The 19,600-nt window shown below is 43.3% G+C and overlaps 1 protein-coding gene across 4 annotated transcripts in view; it reads right to left on the bottom strand.

Moving 5' to 3' along the window:
* The window catches only part of DENND5A (DENN domain containing 5A), a 349,938-nt gene that overhangs the window by 133,977 nt on the left and 196,361 nt on the right, over positions 1-19,600 (bottom strand). For all 4 annotated transcript variants that reach the window (XM_078680968.1, XM_078680967.1, XM_078680969.1 and 1 more), the window contains 3 exons: positions 12,984-13,068; positions 5,026-5,154; positions 847-968 (listed from right to left, as the gene is read on the bottom strand). In XM_078680968.1, coding sequence (XP_078537094.1) covers positions 847-968; positions 5,026-5,154; positions 12,984-13,068 — 336 coding nt within the window. The remainder of the gene's footprint in view (positions 1-846; positions 969-5,025; positions 5,155-12,983; positions 13,069-19,600) is intronic.

Below are 19,600 nucleotides of genomic sequence, written 5' to 3'. Positions count from 1 at the left end.
ACTATTTATCCTGACAGGAATCCCAAATGTGCTAGATGTGGTTAGACAGAGGCCGATTTCTTCCATGCTGTGTGGCACTGTTCGGTTACTGCGATTTATTGGGTGGAGGTATAAGCCCTAATCAAGTCTGTCACGGGGTGGGAAGTCCCCTGCAAGCTTAAACAATGTCGCTGGGCCTACACCTGGAGAACATTAAGAAGAAACTGAGTACGCAGTTCACAGTTCTGGGACTTAGAGTGGCTAAGAGACGTATTGCGATCAGTTGGCTGAGTGCTAGACCCCCTACGATTTGGGACTGGAGAAAAGACCTTCTGGAGTGGGCGGGGGCACAGGAGGCGCATATGCGAATGGACACGACATGATGAAAGGGTGGCAGCTGACTTGCTTTCCTGGGAAGTTGTGGCGTAGGCATTGGCGGCACTGTTGGAGGATGCTGCACCCAGTTAATTGCATTCTGACCAGCATTGTGCAGATCAGTTCTCTAAATATAGTGGTGTCTGGCGGTGGATGGAGCCTGTAGATACAAATGTACCAATAACCGCTCTGATCTGGTTACACAATGGATGACCTGTGGATGCATTGGGATGCTTTTCCTACATACGTTGACCCGTTTTTGTATGGAAGCATTGGTGGGGGGAGAGTTAGCGGGGGAGTCGCAATACTAGTATTGTTCAAATGCTTATTATATTATTGGCGAGCAAGTTGGAACAAAAGTAGGATATATAAAGTTTGTACTATTTTATTCTGGAATACTGTACATGCAGTCATGCTTGTCAAAATGCCAATAAAAAGAAATACAAAAAAAGAAGGAATCTATATTTTTAACACAAGGAATATATTACTTACAGATAGTTGTGAAAACATTTGTAAAGCAAAAGTAATCAACAGCATTAAATGACAGCAGGTGATAAAGGAATTGTTCTTTCTCATCATCACAGCGTAGGAAAGCATAACGCTTGTATAGTTTTCTGTTGAAAGAAAGTATTTGTTACACATGGTTGAACAGGTGTATACTTTGTAAAAGTTAGCAACATGTTGCTTTAATTAGGAAGTGCTGTTAACCTGGAAAATTGAACCAAAACCACCCACAAGGCCAACAAAACTATTAATGTAAGTACTTAGTCCAGTCATGACATAGATATGGGAAATAATGTATGGTGATGTTTTCTTACTAACTGTACTGCCATTAAAGCCATCGAGTTTCCTATTTAAAGGATATTGCTTGCAGCTCATTTCATAATTGGTGCAATGTTTTGACAACATAAACACTATCCACTGACTGGACAGCTAAATATAAAAACATTATTTTCATATAGTGCTTCATATGTCTATCTTTTGTAAGCGTTGTAAGAAACAGGTATAATTGTTAACTTTTTGTTGTAGTTCTTAATTTGCCAACCCTACAAGGATGGGAGATTAGTTTGGTCTTGTCAAGAATAAAACCCAAGACCTGTCAATCACATAAGATGTCAGTGGTAAGGGTTTAAGTCACAGAGCCAACCTGCTGATGGACTATCACTATTGCACTCATTCCCTTCAACCTAAATAAAAATGCCTGCTATATTAAACAATAAATACAAAGGATCCATGTAGGAAGCTGGCTCTTTATATAGTATACCAAAAGGTATGCTGTGTTAAGAGTCCAGGTATCCCTTATGAGTGGACTGCAGCTTGTTCTAGCAATCCCAAGATGCTCTATCTAGGGGAGTGTGGTCGAGCAGCGGTAGGCTTATCACGGAAGTATTAGACATTTGTCGCACACATAGTCAATAAATTATGCTCACACTCAAAAAGGAGATCTACACTAATTAAGATAAAATGACAGTTATTTTATCTATATTTTGAAACCAAGGTAAAGTAAAGAGGTAAGTACTTTTTTGTTATAGACTTTTTACAGTTTTGGCAATGTTAATCAACTGTGCATTTCTACACATAATGCTTTCTTATGGTAGAAAGAACATTCACTGCATACATATACTTACAGTACTTTTCCGTGGGACCCCTTTCGGTCATGAGGTGGTAGAGGGATATACATATATCGACATTGACAATGTGTTTGCTGAAATGCTTCTATGTGCACGGAAGAGCCAATAAAATTGGATTAATTTGGATTACTGTATATATATATATATATATATATATATATATGTATATATATATATATATATATATATATATATATATAGATATATATATACAATAAAATTGGATTAATTTGGATTACTGTATATGTATATATATATATATATATATATATATATATTTTTATTTTTTTTAAAACATTTTTTTTTTTTTATTTGCTCTTCCGTGCACACAGAAGTGTTTTTTGCAAAAACCTTTGTCAATGTGGGGAACTGCCAGTTTAGACCTCATATATATCCAGTTCTAATTTGGTTGCATTTCATTCATCAAAATCAATAAAGAATTTAGGAATTCAATTCAGTCCCACCATGAGCGCCATCTTAGAACATGTCATTCACAATAAATAACATAACATATAAAAGTTCACCCTCATATATAATTAGACATGATCTAAATTAGTGCTGTCGGAATCTTGTTAAGCCTATAAATATGGACCAATACATATGGATATCTTACTGGGAGATTGCAACAGTTCTTTCTTTTTTCAGTTGAGTCTTTAATGTTGTCATGCCCTGAATGGGCTAAATATTCTCACCCTTAAATATTCCAGTGTTAACATAACACTCACTAAATTCCTATAGTGTGTCAATTCAATTGAAATAACTACTACGTATTAAAAGGAATAGTTTGAGGGACATTGACTTTCAAAAGGCAGCAGACGTAAGTATATAAAGATTTGATGTGAAAGGATATCAGAGGGCTGTACTAAACAGAGCGAAGAAAAGAGTCCAACAAAAACAAAGGGCAGATCTATTGAAGGAGGATCCAAAAGGCAAGGCCACACAGAATAGTTTCAGAATGATCACAAACGTTCCCAGTGTGGCAAACAGCTTAAGAAGAATCTTGCAGAGTAACTCGCGAATTCTCAAATCAGATTCCATTAATGGCGTGATCTCCCAGATTATCCCCTAATAGCATTCAGAAAATCAAGATCTATAATAGATGAGCTAGTGGAAAGCCGCTTATCCCGAAAACAATCAGGAACATCATTGAAACAACTGAAGGGTTTCTTCCATTCCCGGGAAGTGCAAAGCCTCTGACAATAGTAGTAAGGCACTTACATATGATGTTACTGGTCTTATGGAACCAAAAAAGATCATGAAATTCATGAATTGTAATACGACCCATACATTCTACTGCCTTCTATGTCCATGCCGGTTGAGGTACGTGCTAAGTACTATACATCCCATGCAAAATCGTATTTTTGAACACCTAGGGGCAATACCTCCTATCCGGTAGCAAGGCATTTCGAATCCCACCATGAAAGTAACAGGAGTTTACTCAAGTTGTTTTGTCTAGACCATGTGCCCCGAAATATCAGAGGAGGGGATAGAAAACTAAAACTCTGTATACCAGAATCTAGATAATCTACATTTTTCTCCAGATACACACAGCTTCTGAATCTTACAAGATCATTCCAGAACAACTTTCAGGCAACAACAGAGGAGTTAGTGGTAGAGTGAGCGGAGGAGTTAGCAAGCAAATGGTATTTGTAGCCTTGAAAGCTTTGAATGCCTGAAAAGGTGGAGACCAAGAAAAAGGAGAATGACTCGAGGAAATGGCATTGAAGGGTCTTCACAATTACAACGCCTCATTTGCCTCTCTACAGTGCCATCTTTGTGGAAAACTCTCAATTAGAAGAAAGATCAGTCTCCGTAATTCAGATGCCGATGAAGATCTTAATTACGCATGGTCGCAGATCAACATTTTTGCATCACTTCACAAAGGAGGGAGTGAGAAAATGGGTTCAGTTTGGTAAGTTGTGCTTAACACTTTTCAAGGTTCAGATACTCAGATGTAGTGACAAGTCAGCATTTGATAACATTTCTTCCAATGTGCTTCTCATGGTTTCTAATATCTATATAGTATGAAATCACCTAGAGGCACATTAGTTTGTAATAGAGTCAACAACATATTGGGGATCAAAGCCTTTGCCCTCACCCAAAGTAGCAGTTACAACATCCGACAGGGCAAGAAGATTTAGGTTAAGATACAAGGGTCATCTCATACTTAGGACTCAGGAATTGTGGCTCTTATGAGAGCTGGAAGAGAATTTAACTTCCAAAAAGATCTTCATCAACAGATTTGCCTAGGGGAGCCAAAGCATGCATAGCATTTATTAAGATGGCATCATAATGCTTTGTATGATGGATTGTTTTTTTGAAAAGGACTTTGAAAGTGAGTTGAATGTTAAGGCCAACTGGAAAATCCTGACGACCCATCAGAATTCCAGATATTTATGGACTAATGGAGACCAGGTATTGGAGACATTAAAAGGTCTTATAGTAAAGGGAACCTATATTCAGGAGAGGATGTTGCAACTGCTAAGAGATGGTGCCAGTTTGTACTACAAAAGAACAATGGTTCTTCTTTCTACTTCTTTTGTTTGTGTACTTTTTGTGTTTATGAGGCATTTCAGAATGTGGATCAGTAATGAAGGGCTGTAGCACTAGTGCAAGTAGCAATTTACATGCACCTTAGACCTCATCAAGTCAAATGTAGTAGGTTTCATCCTGTGGCAAACACGACTACTGCCTGATGAGAGCTCGCCCTCTCTGTTGCAGAGCTTCCAAACCACCTCCTTATACTTGACAACTCTCACCAATACAGTGCTTTGCAATCGCATCACAGTGCTTGGATACATTCTTACAAGTTTCTCTTCAGGCCTATGTATGACAGCTCTGTCTAGTGCCTTACTACCGGCTCAATTATGGTAGGCCAACTTAATTGCCATTTGTCAGGCTATAGAAGTTACAATAATTCCAGCTCTAAACTATTACTGATGAAGGCTAGTGAAAGGCTAGCAAACACATTGAGCCATTGGTCTTATGACTCCATTTACTATCATGTTTTATGTTTTTGTTAAACTAATTGTACTCTTACTTGGTCAGCTCGTGGTCCAAAAGAAGCTGTTTTAAATGTCTGGAAAGTAGTTTCTTTTCCATGGATAGGCGAACCCAGGCCCTTGCCTTACCAACATCAGTTTTGATCTCACCAATATTTTGGATGTGCCTGAAACAGAAACCAATATTTGAAACAGAACAGTAAACCAGCTATCACCCCAGCCACAAGAACTATCACTTCAAAATTGACTACAACATTATCTGGACTCATTACATGGCACTTAAGTTAAACCTCAATAGTTTTTAATCATCCTATGTTTTTCTTGACCTTATGTCAACTTGATAAAAAGCCTTACAGATGAAAACTCATGCTGATATCCACTCAATGAAATGAAGGAAAAAAAACAACGAACCATCAACATAATCAAGGTCTGGTAAGAAAAACAGTGCATGAATAAACACTGCCAAATATGTACAACTATTACTACAAAAGAACAGGGTTACCCTAAAGGAAGAGAAGGGGACACGGGTATTGATAGGTTGTGGTACAAGATGTGAGGGAAAGAAATAAACACATTTTAGAGACATGTGAAATTAAAATTAGCACGTACTGTGTGCCGCTGCAAGATGCTGTGATGTAAAGGGGGAGTTGAAGTGTGGGAGTTAAATGGTTGAAGCCAAGAGGGTGCAAATTGGACTTTTAAATTGATGGTTGTAGAAGAGTCTATCTATTCCTAAAAAACCTCAAAACAAAGACAATCCTTTTTTTCAAAATTGTTATTCCCTGGATGTTTTTAAACTGTGCTATGTAAGGCCAAAAAATTATTAATTCAGCCCAGTTTCGACAAGTTGGAAATTCAAAATGTTAGTTTACTGTGTAGATCAGTTTTCTTAAGGCAGGAGATATGGATAATAAGCAATATGTACTTAAACTTTCCTAGACTAACAAGAAGATGCTTAGGAACAAACCATGTTCTACCTGACCTACGTCCCCGAGCGTGAATATATTTTTTTCAAGATAGGATTACAGTCTTTGCAGCAGAATAAGGGTACATGTCAGAGTTAATAGGTAGATCATTGAGCAGAAAGGAACAAAGCCTATTCTGTTATTGGAACATGCTGGCAACGTATATTGACACTGTAGGGTCTGTACACATTCGTGCAGAATGAAGTGAGCCAAACTTCTGCAGGGGCTGTATAAATTATAAGAAGCGTCACTGGAGAAATAAGCATATGAGGAGTGGATCAAAGTCCAGAGGTGACTATGTGTGACTGACTGAGGTATGTGAAAAGAAACTGAATGCTGATGAAATGCAAGGTATGATGTAAAAAGGTATCACATTGTTTAGTATGCTAGGGCTGTGATTGGATTTATTGTATGCTGTCGTGTGAGGAATAGACACAGCCACCAGTAGGACACCAATGAGTTCCTTTTGTGTGGTCTTTGGCTTTCTCCACTGATATTAACATCTTTAATACATATAGGAGTATGAGTCAGCCAATACTGATCAACCTTATCCAGCTTTCCAGATTTCGTGTTAGTGCAACCCAGCAAATGCTTCAGAGCCTTTTTAAGGTGTGAGGTTACTTTTAGGGTATGAGGTTACAGGGAACAGACAGGAGGATGGTCAGCTAGTACAATGATTATAATAAAGCACGTGTACTTTGAAGCTTAGATTGACGGCATGGTTGCAGGCCAAAAGCCAGTAAGAAGAGATACATCTTTGCAACCTTCCTACATTTAAAAAAGTATCTTCCATGGGAAGGGATAAGGTTCCAGATGAAAATTTGCAAAAATAAACTGGTCATCTACCAGCTCTAAATTGCTGTATTCAGGGGTCTACAAATGTTGCTCCTATGGTAGGTGTGAAGGGCTTCAGCAGAAAATCCAAATCTTAAATACTGAAAAGTTAATGCAAATCGTTTTTTTTAGTTCTTTCCCACATATTTTTGTCCACTATAATGTAAATTCATGTCTACATCAACAGACAATTCTCAAGCAATCTTTATTTCCAGGGGGCACTCAGCGTTTAGAATAATGTTAAATCTGTTTTAAGGACCAATGTCTTAGATGTTAAGGTGCCTACTAATGATGGGTACATGATAAATACCAGATGCACTATCCTATTATGATTATAGGTTTCGTAAAGGAAAAAGGGTCCCTGAATTGGTAATATTATATAAAGCCGTAATACTGTATAAAACCAAAACTGGGACGATGTTCTAAAATATAACCTTGATACACCGACCTTTTATCACAAAAAATGGGTACTTATGAGCTTGTTTTTGCTGACAGCAACACTGTGTATGTTTTACATAATTTACCCTGAAGACAAATTGTCTTTCCTTTTTGTCCAAGGATGACAACCTTATTACCTGTTGGTGAGAAACAATTTCACTAGATTCTGTTTAATGTGTATAAGTTTCTCTCTTATGAAACAAATATATGTATAGCATTGGAACCCATCTTGTAACAATTTGTTAAAATGTCAAAATAGCTGTGCAACAATACCTCAAAATGTACAGCTAATTTGAATTAATTGCATAACATGTTGCATGATTTGGATTATTTTACAGCCTAATTTAGTCAACCTTAATGAATGATTGAGTTACTGGATAATTCTAGCCATACATATGAAGACTGCATTAATGTTCTGTTGATCCTAGTGTCCTTCCTTTAAAATTGGTCTGGATGGTCTCCTTCTGTCCTTTCTTACACCCTACAAAAGTGACAGCATGTTACAAATATCTTGATTGAACACGCTGAAGAGATGAAAAGAGTACTCCAGACCCCACCGTCTCCATTGTAGTTTTACAGATTCTTCTGTTTAGGATAAAAACCTGAGTAGATGCATTTCTCATCTCATTCTCATCTCATGCTCAAGCAGGCGCACCTCAATTTTGAGTTGAGATTGACTTGCTGCTTTAATTCAGTATTTCACTAACCTCCTTCAAAATCATGGTAAAAAACGCTTATCTATGATATATTCACTTGTGACTTTTTAGGAAGTGTTGTTTGAAGCATAGCATGAACACAAACTTTGATAAAGATTAGTGCTATTTTACTCATCTCAAATGTAGTTCATAACCTCAAGAAAGAAAACATTGCTGTTACAGCACATCATTGTTTTTTCAGCAAAGGTGTACACTAGTTTTTCATTCATCATGAGACCCCTATTCCACCATTCGTTTCTTCACCCTTTCTTTTAATTCCACTTCATTCCAGCTTGCTATCACTGAATGATCTTTTGTGCTTGCTCTGTCCCTTTGACTGCCCTTTTTTCTAAGCGTCTACCACTATTTGCCCTCTACCTTCCCACCAGTAAAATGTTCAATGTTTTCATGTTTTGAATATTTTGTTTTGACATTTTTTTATTATTTATAAAAAAAAATGTATTTAGGATCAGGCAGGCAAGTCTTTAACTGAGCAGGAAACTGTATTTTGGCATCCTCTGCACTGGTGGATGTAAGTGCCAGTGCTTGTTTACGTCGTGAAGCACTTCCACCCGTCACTGCCTCTCTTCCGTCGCTGCTTTTTAAGGTTTATTAAACTAGCGCAACAGCAGCACTTGCTAAGCCGAATGGTGAAGGATGGCAGCTGTGCGCTTTTCTTTTTTTCAGCACTTGTTTGTTTTTAAATTCTGCCTCTTTCTGCTCTCCCATGTGCCCCCTTCAAGATCCTCCTCTCCTTCCGCATTCTGCCAGCACCCTCCTACCCGATAGTCGTCCACCACCACCACCACGTCCACCACCAATACGTCCATCACGTCTACCACCATCACCATGTCCATCACCACCACCACGTGCACCACCACATCCACCACCACCACATCCACCACCACCATGTCCACCACCACATCCACGTCCAGCACCACCACCATGGGCGCCACAACGTCCACCACCACGACCACCACCACGTCCACCACAACCTCCACCACCACGACGTCCACCACCACCACGTCCACCACCACCACCACATCCACCATGTCCACCACCACCACCACATCCACCACCATGTCCACCACCACCATCACGTCCACCACCACCACATCCACCACCACCACGTCCACCACCACCACGTCCACCACCACCACATCAACCACCACCACCACATCCACCACCATGTCCACCACGTCCACCACCATGTCCACCACGTCCACCACCATGTCCACCAACACGTCCACCACCATGTCCACCACCACCACATCCTCCACCATGTCCACCACCACGTCCCCCACCACCACTGCGTCGACCACCACGTCCACCACATCCACCACCACCACATCCATCACCACATCTACCACCACCACGTCTACCACCACCACCACGTCCACCACCACCACCACGTCCACCACGTCCACCACGTCCACCACCACAACCACATCCACCACGTCTACCACCATCACCATGTCCACCACCACCACGTCCACCACCACATCCACCACCACTACGTCCACCACCACATCCACGTCCAGCACCACCACCATGGGCGCCACAACATCCACCACGTCCACCACCACCACGTCCACCACCACCACAACGTCCACCACCACGTCCTCCACCACCAAGTCCACCACCACCACGTCCACCACCACCACGTCCACCACATCCACCACCACATCCACCTCCACATCCACCACCACATCCACCTCCACATCCACCACCACATCCACCACCACATCCACCACCACGTCCACCACCACGTCCACCACCACCATCACGTCCACCACCCCGTCCACCACCACCACATCCACCACCACCACATCCACCACCACCACATCCACCACCACCACGCCCACCACCATGTCCACCACCACATCCACGACCATGTCCACCACATCCACCACCATGTCCACCACCACGTCCACCACCACCACATCCACCACCATGTCCACCACCATGTCCCCCACCACCACTGCATCCACCACCACGTCCACCACATCCGCCACCACCACGTCCACCACCACCACGTCCACCACCACCATGTCCACCACCACATCCACCACCACTACGCCCACCACCAAGTCAGCCAACACCATGTCCACCACCACGTCCACCACCACATCCACCGCCACCATCACCATCACATCCACCACCACAGCCACCACCACTACATCCACCATGTCCACCACGTCCACCACCACCACGTCCACCACCACCATGTCCACCACCAACACCACATCCACCACCACGTCCACCACCACCACGCCCTCCACCACCTGTGACGGGTAAAGTGTCACTGGAGGGCAGGGGTAATAGGAGTGTCAACTCTGGCTGTACATGGGACATTTAAGGATGCATTGGGTGTGGGAATAGGGGCTAGAAGTATTACACCAGACCCAAGATACATTTTGAAGAGGCGCAATGTCACAAGGGCTCCTGTAAAAGCACTCGCAGCATCTCTACCTCACAGTGGCATACCTGCACCAGCCACTCACTCAATACAAGCATTGGCAGCCAATAGGCTTAGCCTTTGTGAGCTTATAAGTGTTTAGCCATGCAGCACTCGATGTTGTTGCACCAAGGATATTGTGCTGGATAACTAAACACTTATAAGGTCCCAAAGGCGAGACCTATTGGCTATGCCAATGCTTGTTTTTTTAAAGCCTTTAGGCTATCTTTTCCATGGACACCAATAGCCATTCGCTCACATCCGTTTCGAAAGTCAAAAACTACGACTAGATGTAAAGATCTATATCACTGCTCACACTAGCAATTGAGTGATTTTTTCTGTGTAAACATGGCATGAATTGCTCTGTATCACCGGCTCTAAACTTCACATAGAGACTGGAGCCCAGTTGGCAACCTCCCGAATTATTAGATGTACATATCAAGCTACATTTGTTGTAACTAAATAACAACCCGTTCCATGTTTAGGCACAAAACATCTGCATTTATTGTTTATAAACTTGCTCTCTCTGTTCACTTTACCCTGCGTTACTTTATATAAGTGAATTTAAAGTGAGAGAAGCTGTGTTGGAAGATTGCCTTTGTCATTTTTTATAACAAACTATTACTTATGGTACAGAGGAAATAAGCTTAACATATGCATCATTACGATATTGTGTCTTTCTTTTCAGAATACATTTTGGCCCTTCTGATTTTCTGCAACTTTTATGCTACCCACCCACTCACACACTAAGTCTTACTGTCACAAAAGGTTAGGGCCTGCTTTGCCATGCTGCCATTGTGTAACAGGCAGGCTTCATGGCACTTGGCTTGTATATCTGTGCCTTTCCTTGCTACTTAAATGGATGTGTGACGACCCACTGACACCACTCATTATCCATATTTCGTCTCATGTATTGTTGTGTTTACCAGCATCCATCCCGGTGTAGGTGTTTTCTAAATCAATATATTTTTAGCTTAATCTGCAGTTTCAGTGGTAGTGCAAGTTGGAAGTTGCCCATTTGATGCCTAAAGCCAAAGAAACTGACACCACACATGCAAAAAAAGCTACAGATTTTTAGAAAATATGCTGCATTTATAAACACTTATAAGGTCCAAAAGGCAAGACCTGTTGGCTATGCCAATGTTTGTTGTGCATACATTTGGCACAGTTTCCATGCTGTACACCAGCTGGCAGAGTTCCCTCATTCCGATAATGGTACTAGCTGTTTATGAGTAAAATCCCAATGCTAAAAAGGAAAAGACTGGAACAGAAGAGCCATCTCTAAAGGTAAAACTTTGTGTGCCTATGCAGAAAGAACTTCAACCATCAGGCAGGTTCAAGGCTACCACACAAGGGAGGAAATGACTGGATTACAAGATGCACATGGGGTGGGAATAATCCACTGAAATGGGAAGAAGTCTCCAGGATTTATAGTTTTTCAGGAAACCATGTTTAGCATTTAAAATCCTCGATTCCAACGACAGATCTCCTCTAGTAGGAACTGTACAGGATTTAGATGTAAGTGTATTTACCCCTTGGACACGGGTTGATTTCCTGCGCTGTGCGGGAGAACTAAACGGCGGGCGGAATTCGGGCGGCTCCCGGCCGTCGTGCACACACGCCCACCATGACGGATGATGATCGGGAGCCGTCATGAGCATGCAAGGGGTTATCTCAAATGCATCCTTGTGACAGCTTCTAATGGGGTATCGTCATTTAACTCCAACATTCACCATCACTTTTCCTGACAATACAGTCTGCCATAATATGGTGGAATGTAATGAACATATTAGCTACTTACTGGAAACTGTGAGTCTCCAGCAATTATATATTATGTAGATCCGCATATTTTACTTAATATTTATTTAAGCATGTGGGTTTATGAAAGATATTCTATACTTGAGACAAATGGGTTATTTACCTTTAGCTGTGACTCATCCGTATTTATATCTTTGATAGATGCACATAAGGTTGTCAATCCTCAGTGGAGATACATTAGTGAATCATGTGAATCTATGAGCGATTGTATATGCTCAACAAATGAAAGAGAAAAGGGGGAGGAGTGTTACCTTTCTTCCTACCAAGTTGAGGTACCAAAAACTATTGGCGCCGATGAGCAGTATAATGTTGATGTGTGCTCAAACCTACCTTTTAACAGACTCCTTGTGGCGTCAAGTGATGCTGTTCTATCTGGCTGCATCAGTCTTGCTGTCATAGACATGCAACTTTGTGGCACACTGGGCCTACATCCAACATAAGAACTTTACTACAGCAAGATTCCACAATCACATGCCAGTGAGGCTACGTGCCACCTATACAACGGTTTTCAAACACTGGTGTATTACACATGACACTGCACCATACAGCCACAGGTGAGATGCAAATATAATGTATAGTCTTGCTTACAGTAGTTTCATTCTCATCCTGCTCATGATATTATTTCAACTAATATGGAAGTGAGGAAAAGGAGATAGCAGCTACAAGGTCAGTCCTTTGTTTCTGGCTAGCATTTATTCATCCGCTACACCTCTTGCCTATAATGCATTTGTATGTGATATCTCCATTGCATGTCATTTTGATATCACTTTACCTGAGCACAAACAAACCTCATATCTTGAATAAGGGAGACCCTTAGAGGTGACATTGTTGGACTGGTATCAGACTTTCTCCTTTCTGAATCAAGAAGTACACCTGAAAAATAAAATTGTGTAATGCTTAACAGATACATAACCCAGTGAGTTTCAAGGAGATTACATAAGGACATTTTGATTAACAGTAAATGTAATATCCAACCCTAAAGTAGTGAAGTGATATTTGAAAAGTAAATCTACTGTATGTGGCTTAACATTGTGTCCTGTAATCAATTTTTCCAAATGTGTCCAGAGGCCAAACAGTCAGATATATAAAACAAATTCTGAGACTTGCTGCAATATGCAAGTAGTCAACTGTTTCTACATAAATCCATGTACTCTAAAATGTTACGTTCCTTTAACTCAGGTCCTTTGACATGAGTATCTTCACAGGATTCTTTTCCTGTAAACAGGTAGGCCCTGAAATACTTTTTGAAATCAGAAGCAACTTGTAGGTGAGGGTGTTTGGGACATGGTCAACAGCACTAATAAGAGGTCATAGAAGGAGGAAGGAGGAGATGGATTAGTTACTTACCTGTAATCCTAGTTCTCTTCCAGGGGTATACTCATCAAAGTCATAAGCACTGAATAATCTCCGCCCACGTGCGGGATCCCTGAGCATATAGAAACATACACATACACATATATATGTGTATGTTGGTGGCCACAAGTGCCTAGCACTTCTGGGAAATACATATATACATGTATATAAATACATAAATATACAGCCTAACATAGTTCAATAGGGCAAAATGCCAAATTTACACAGGTTTTTCTTGTACAAAAATAATCTCCTATAATAGAGAACATACACTGTAATAGTGTCATACAAGAAACCTTTATTTTCAGAAAAGAAAAACAGGTGATAGCAGGCAGTTGGTCCATAGGCTCCATAGATAAATAAACATCACAGTACCGTAAAAACACTGGCACCTTGCCTTTAAGGCGTCCAAGAACCTGGACACCGTGCCTTTAAGACCTCCAGGAGGCCATCTGCTCCCATCATGCACCACAGGTGAAAGGTCAGTTCTTTTTTACAGTGTAATAACTTGTACTAACCTGAGTATAAGATGCAAACACTACATTAACGTACTATAAATGTTCGTCCGGGGAGGCAGGAGGGTTGCTTATGACTTTGATGAGTATACCCCTGGAAGAGAACTAGGATTACAGATAAGTAACTAATCCTTCTCTTCCAGGGGATATAGTCATAAGCACTGAATAGAGTAGCAAGCCCATACCCACTACCTTGCGGACAAGCAAACAGTATTAAAACAGGTAACAGTGCATCTTAACATGACATCAAGAAAATACATTTCTCAGTGAGGCTTGCCCAACTTGGGCATCCGCCTGTGTATCAGAATCCAAGCAGTAATGGCGGGTGAAAGTATGAACCGCGCGCCAAGTAGCTGCTTAACAAATTTCTGTCATAGTAACACTCCTAAGGAGGGCCATGGTAGAGGTTTTCCCCCTGGTAGAATGTACTTTTGGTTTGCCCTGAAGAACCTTGTTAGCTAGTAGTTAGGACAAAGATATGCAAGAAACTATCCATCTAGAGATGGATGTTTTAGAAAGCTGCCGAACCGGTATTTATGGCACCATGGTTAACGAACAACTGGTCTGTCTTTCTCAAGGACTTGGTTTTGTCTAGATAAAACTTCAGTACCCTCTTGAGGTCTAAAGAATGGAAGGACCGCTGCAGAGGAGTAGTGGGATTGGGAAAAAAAGTGTGAAGAGTGATAGTCTGATTGATGTGGAAACCTGAGACCACCTTAAGTAGAAAACTCAGATGGGTTCTCAACACCACCCTGTTGGCATGCAAAACAGTAAAGGGCTCGCTACAACACAAGGCCTGGATCTCACTAACCTTACGGGCAGAAGTGATGGCGACTAAAAAGGCAGTTTTCCATGATAAATGTTGCAGAGAAGACTTGTGAATCGGCCCAAAAGGAGCACTCATAATTTTTGTAAGGACTATGTTGAGCTCCCAAGGAAGAGCTGGAGATCTCACGGGGGGTAAACCTTTTTTAACCCTTCAAGGAAATCTTTAACCACTGCCATTTGGAAAAAAGACACCTGTGTATGGTACTTGCTATATGCAGTGATAGCTGCCAGATGCACTTTAATCGAAGAGAACTGCAGACCAGACTTGGCCAAATGTAATAGGTATGGCAACAGTGCCTGCTCTTGACCCTGCACCGGATCATGAGCATTGTCCATGCACCACAAATAGAACCACTTCCATTTGAAATCATAGGATTTTCTGGTGGAAGGTCTCTTGACTTTCTTTATGATAGCCATACACTCTAGACTTGTAAGTCTAGGTGTCCATATGGAATGACCTAAGGTGCCATGCTGTCAATCTGAGAGATGAGAGATTGGGATGAAACACTCTCCCTTGTTCTTGGACAATAGGTCTGGACGGCAAGGCAACCTCTGGTGTGGCACCTCGGATGATTGTAGAAGGTCCGGGTACCACCATTGACAGGGCCACTCCGGAGCTATCAGGATCATTCTGGTGTTGGTCCTGTAAAATTTGTTGATCACTGCAGGGATCTGCGGAAGCGGTGGAAAGGCGTACAGTAATGTCTGAGACCAGTTTATCAAAAGGGCATTCCCTTGTGATCCTGGTTGGGGGAACCTGGACGCGAAGATGGGGCATTTGGTGTTGGCCGGGTCTGCGAAGAGGTCGATGTCTGGCATCCCCATTGTTGGAAGATGTTGTGCGTGACTTCGCTGTTTAGCACCCAGTCGTGCGCTTCTACGAAGTCTCTGCTTAGTGAGTCTGCTTGAACGTTCATGGACCCCGAAAGGTGAATGGCCACAATGCGGAGGTCCCTTGCGAGAAGCCACTTCCAGATGGTCTGTGATTTTAGAGAGAGAGCTCTCGACCTGGTACCCCCCTGCTTGTTCAGATAATACATTGTTGTGGTGTTGTCTGTCTGAACCAAGAGGGAGCTGGACTGGAGAGACGGGTACAGCGACTGGAGAGCCAGGTAAACGGTTCTTAACTCTAGGAAGTTGATGTGATACCCTCGCTCTGTCTCTGACCAGAGACCTTGTACTTGAAGAGGCCCCATGTGCACTCCCCAACCTTCCAAGGAAGCATCCGTGACTATATTCTGAGTGGGAATGTGTTGGGGGAATGGGACTCCCTTTAGTAGGTGTGACCGTTTCAGCCACCATCTGATGGAGTCTATGGCTGATTGAGGTAGAGTCACACGGTCTTCCCAGCGACCTAAGACTTGCATCCACTGGTCCTCCAGAGACTGTTGCAGAGGACGCATGTTCAATCTGGCATTGGGGCCAATGAATAAGCAAGAGGCCATGGAGCCCAACAGCGACGAAACCTGTATGACTGTGGAATGATGGGTGCTGAGGAGATTGCGACATTTGTCTCTGATTGATGATAACCTCTCGTCCGAAGGACACGCACTTGCCTCTGCAGTATTCAATGAAGAGCCCAGGTAATGGATTCTCTGGGTCGGATTGAAAACCGACTTTTTGAAGTTGACTTGAAGCCCCAGTGAGTTCAGCAGCTGGAGACAGTAGTTGAGGTGACTCTGAAGCAGAGAAGGTGTGGCCAGCCGCGGCCGGTAGTGGGAGTACCGGTCGGGCGGTGACATGGGGAGGGGGAGGGGCAGGGTGGGGGGTAGTAATGTATGGATTACGGACTTTTAAAGGTAAGTAAACATAAAAATAAATAAAACGAATTTAGTTGCACACACTGCATCACCAAATGCGATGCGGTGTGTGCAACGAAATTCGTTTTATTTATTTTTATGTTTACTTACCTTTAAAAGTCCGTAATCCATACATTACTACTCCCCACCCTGCCCCTCCCCCTCCCCACGTCACCGCCCGGGTGGTACTCCCACTTCCGGCCGCGGCTGGGTGTGGCACTCTTCAGGAGCCAATCGTCCAGATAGAGGTAAATGAAGATTTTGCGTTTGCGTAGAAATGCTGCCACCACCGCCATGCACTTCGAGAACGTTCGGGGTGCTGATTTGAGCCCGAATGGCAGAACTCGGAATTGAAAATGCTGATGGGTTACTTGAAAGCGGAGAAACGTTTGATGTCTTTTGGACATCAGGATATAGAAGTAGGCGCCCTGCAAGTCTATAGCACACATCCAGTCTCCCTGATGTAAATGAGGAAAGATCTGGTGCAGAGCAATTATCCGAAATTTCGCCTTGCCGATGAATCTGTTGAAGAGTCGCAGATTGAGAATTGGTCAGTATTCTCTGGTCGGTCCTCTTTTTTCAACCAGGAAGTAGCGAGAGTAAAATCATTGCCCTTGCTGTTGCTTTGGAACATACCCTATGGCGTTTTTTAGTAGAAGACTGTCCACCTCTTTTTGCAACAGTAGGTGATGTTGGTTGGATCTTCTTTGCGGAGGAACTAATGGAGGTGGGGCTTTGAACCTCAGCAAGTATCCATTTTGAACAATATTCAGCACCCATTTGTCATTTGTTATTGACTTCCACTCTTCCAGATGAAAAGTGATACTTCCTTCTACCGGAGTGGCTAACGGGCACGGAGGAAGCCTCTGCTCATTGTTTGGCTGGTTGCTTAGCAGTTGAAGCCTGCTGCCTGTTGTTTCCTCTACCTCTACCAGGTATTCTTTGATGGAATTGCGACCTGCTGCTGATTCTGGGATGGCCACTGAGGGGTTTGAAGTAGGCCTGGGCTGTAAATTCCATTCCGCTTGTGGGATTTGGGTAATTTTGCGTTCCGTGGAGAACGCGGAATTGCCAAAAATTCTGTGATCCGCGGCTTCGCGAATTTTTTGCTTGTTTGTGCTTTCAAAATGCGTGCTCGTGAGATATTTCTCCCCGAGCACGCAAACAGCGTTCGCGAACAGGAAAAAAGCATCGCAAACAGGCGGTACAAGCAATCCTGCGTGTTCGCTGAACTTTTGCGTGCCCGCCGAGATTTTTTACTGTTTCACGGAGCTTTGCGTAACGCGACTACACAAATTCCGCCCACCCCTAGTTTGAACTCTCTGTTGAAAGGAGCGCCTGTCGTAGGGACGGAACCGTTTGCGGAATTCTTTCCGCTTCTCTAGGCCAACGCCTTCACAGTGTCCAATTAATTTTTCATTTTGGCCATCTCATCATCCGCGTGAGACCCAAACAGCGAAGACCCATTAAACGTAAGGTTGACAATCCTCTGTTGGGCATCTGGTTTCAGGCCTGTGAGACGCAGCCAGGCCGAGCGTCTGGAACAGATGCCGTGCGAATAGCCATGTGCGGCAAGATCAGATGAGTCTGCAGCTGCACTTATCACCTGGTTCGCCACCAAGCCCCCCTCTTACAGTATCTCCTGAAAGTCCTGCTGGTTTTCTTTCAGGAGTTTGTCTGTGAATCTGGCAACGGAGTCCCAGAGAGACCTATTGTACATCCCTAGGAAAGCTGAGGCACTGGCCACTTTCATAACGGATGCAGAGGTATTACACATTCTCTTGCCAGTGAATCCATATTTTTGCTGCCTTTTCTCGGGAGGGACTGATGAGGACGATATCGCAGAGTGTGCCTTCCTGGCCGCCGCCACAATGACAGAGTCTGGTGGGGTATCAGAATGTAGGAAAAGCGGATCCTGATCTGGGGCTTTATTTTTCTTGGCAATAGGAGCTGATACTGCGCCCACTGTAGAAGGAGTTAAGAAAGTCTGCATGGCAGGCTCTTATTGGCCTGGGACTAGAGGCAGTAGAGACCTGTTTGACGATTGATGGTGTAAAGTCTAAAAGATAGAAGATGTGGAGTCCGTCGTGGCCGACATACTGATGTTGAGCTTCTTGGCCCCTCTGCAGAGAAAGTCAGTGAAGATTTTGATGTCGTCAGTTGGGGACACTCTGGATGGTGGTGTTGCAGACAGAGTTGGTGAACAGTGCTTGATCGAAGATCTGGTGGATGTGGACCACGTTGGTGGTCTTCGTCTCCTCCTCTTGGTAGAGGAATCAGGATGCGAGTGAGACCGCTCTCTGGACCTCTTGTGGCGGGAGAATGGGGACCTTGACCTTCTCTGGGTTCTTTTCGGAGAGCGATTACGCTGTTGGAGGAAGACCCCTTGAAACTCTCGATGGAGAGTAGGGGCGAGAGTAATCTGAATCAGGACTTCCATGACCAGCACCCACTGTTGTTGAATGTCCGATACCTTCCAGCCTCTTGGCGAAACATTGAAAGGATGTGACTTCTTAGCCGCAACCAGAGAGCCCTCCGGCGGAATCTGGACAATGTTAATGCCGAGGATGATGAAGGACTTCTCGACGTCGAACGTCTTGACCTCAACGTCGACCTCGCCCTCTCTATCACCTCCTCCGAGACAACTACAGGGTTTTTGTCTCTCGACGTTGACCGAATTCTCGACGACACCGACTGTGCTGTCTTCGACGTCGATCTCCTTGGCGGCGAGATACTGGAAGACTCTCATCTCTGCGAAGATCTCGGTGTTGTCCTCGATGACGAACGCTCATGCGGGTGGACAGGAGATTTCGACGTCGATCGTTGCTTGCGCTTCTTCGTCGTCGACTTTCTCAGAGCTGAGCGCCTCGAATGCGACTGAGATCGCAACGTCGTCAGACAGTAAGCTCT

Source organism: Lissotriton helveticus, chromosome 3_1 (genome assembly GCF_964261635.1).
Source record: "Lissotriton helveticus chromosome 3_1, aLisHel1.1, whole genome shotgun sequence".
In the NCBI taxonomy this organism is placed as follows: domain Eukaryota; kingdom Metazoa; phylum Chordata; class Amphibia; order Caudata; family Salamandridae; genus Lissotriton; species Lissotriton helveticus.
This window is presented reverse-complemented; position numbering and strand designations above follow the sequence as displayed.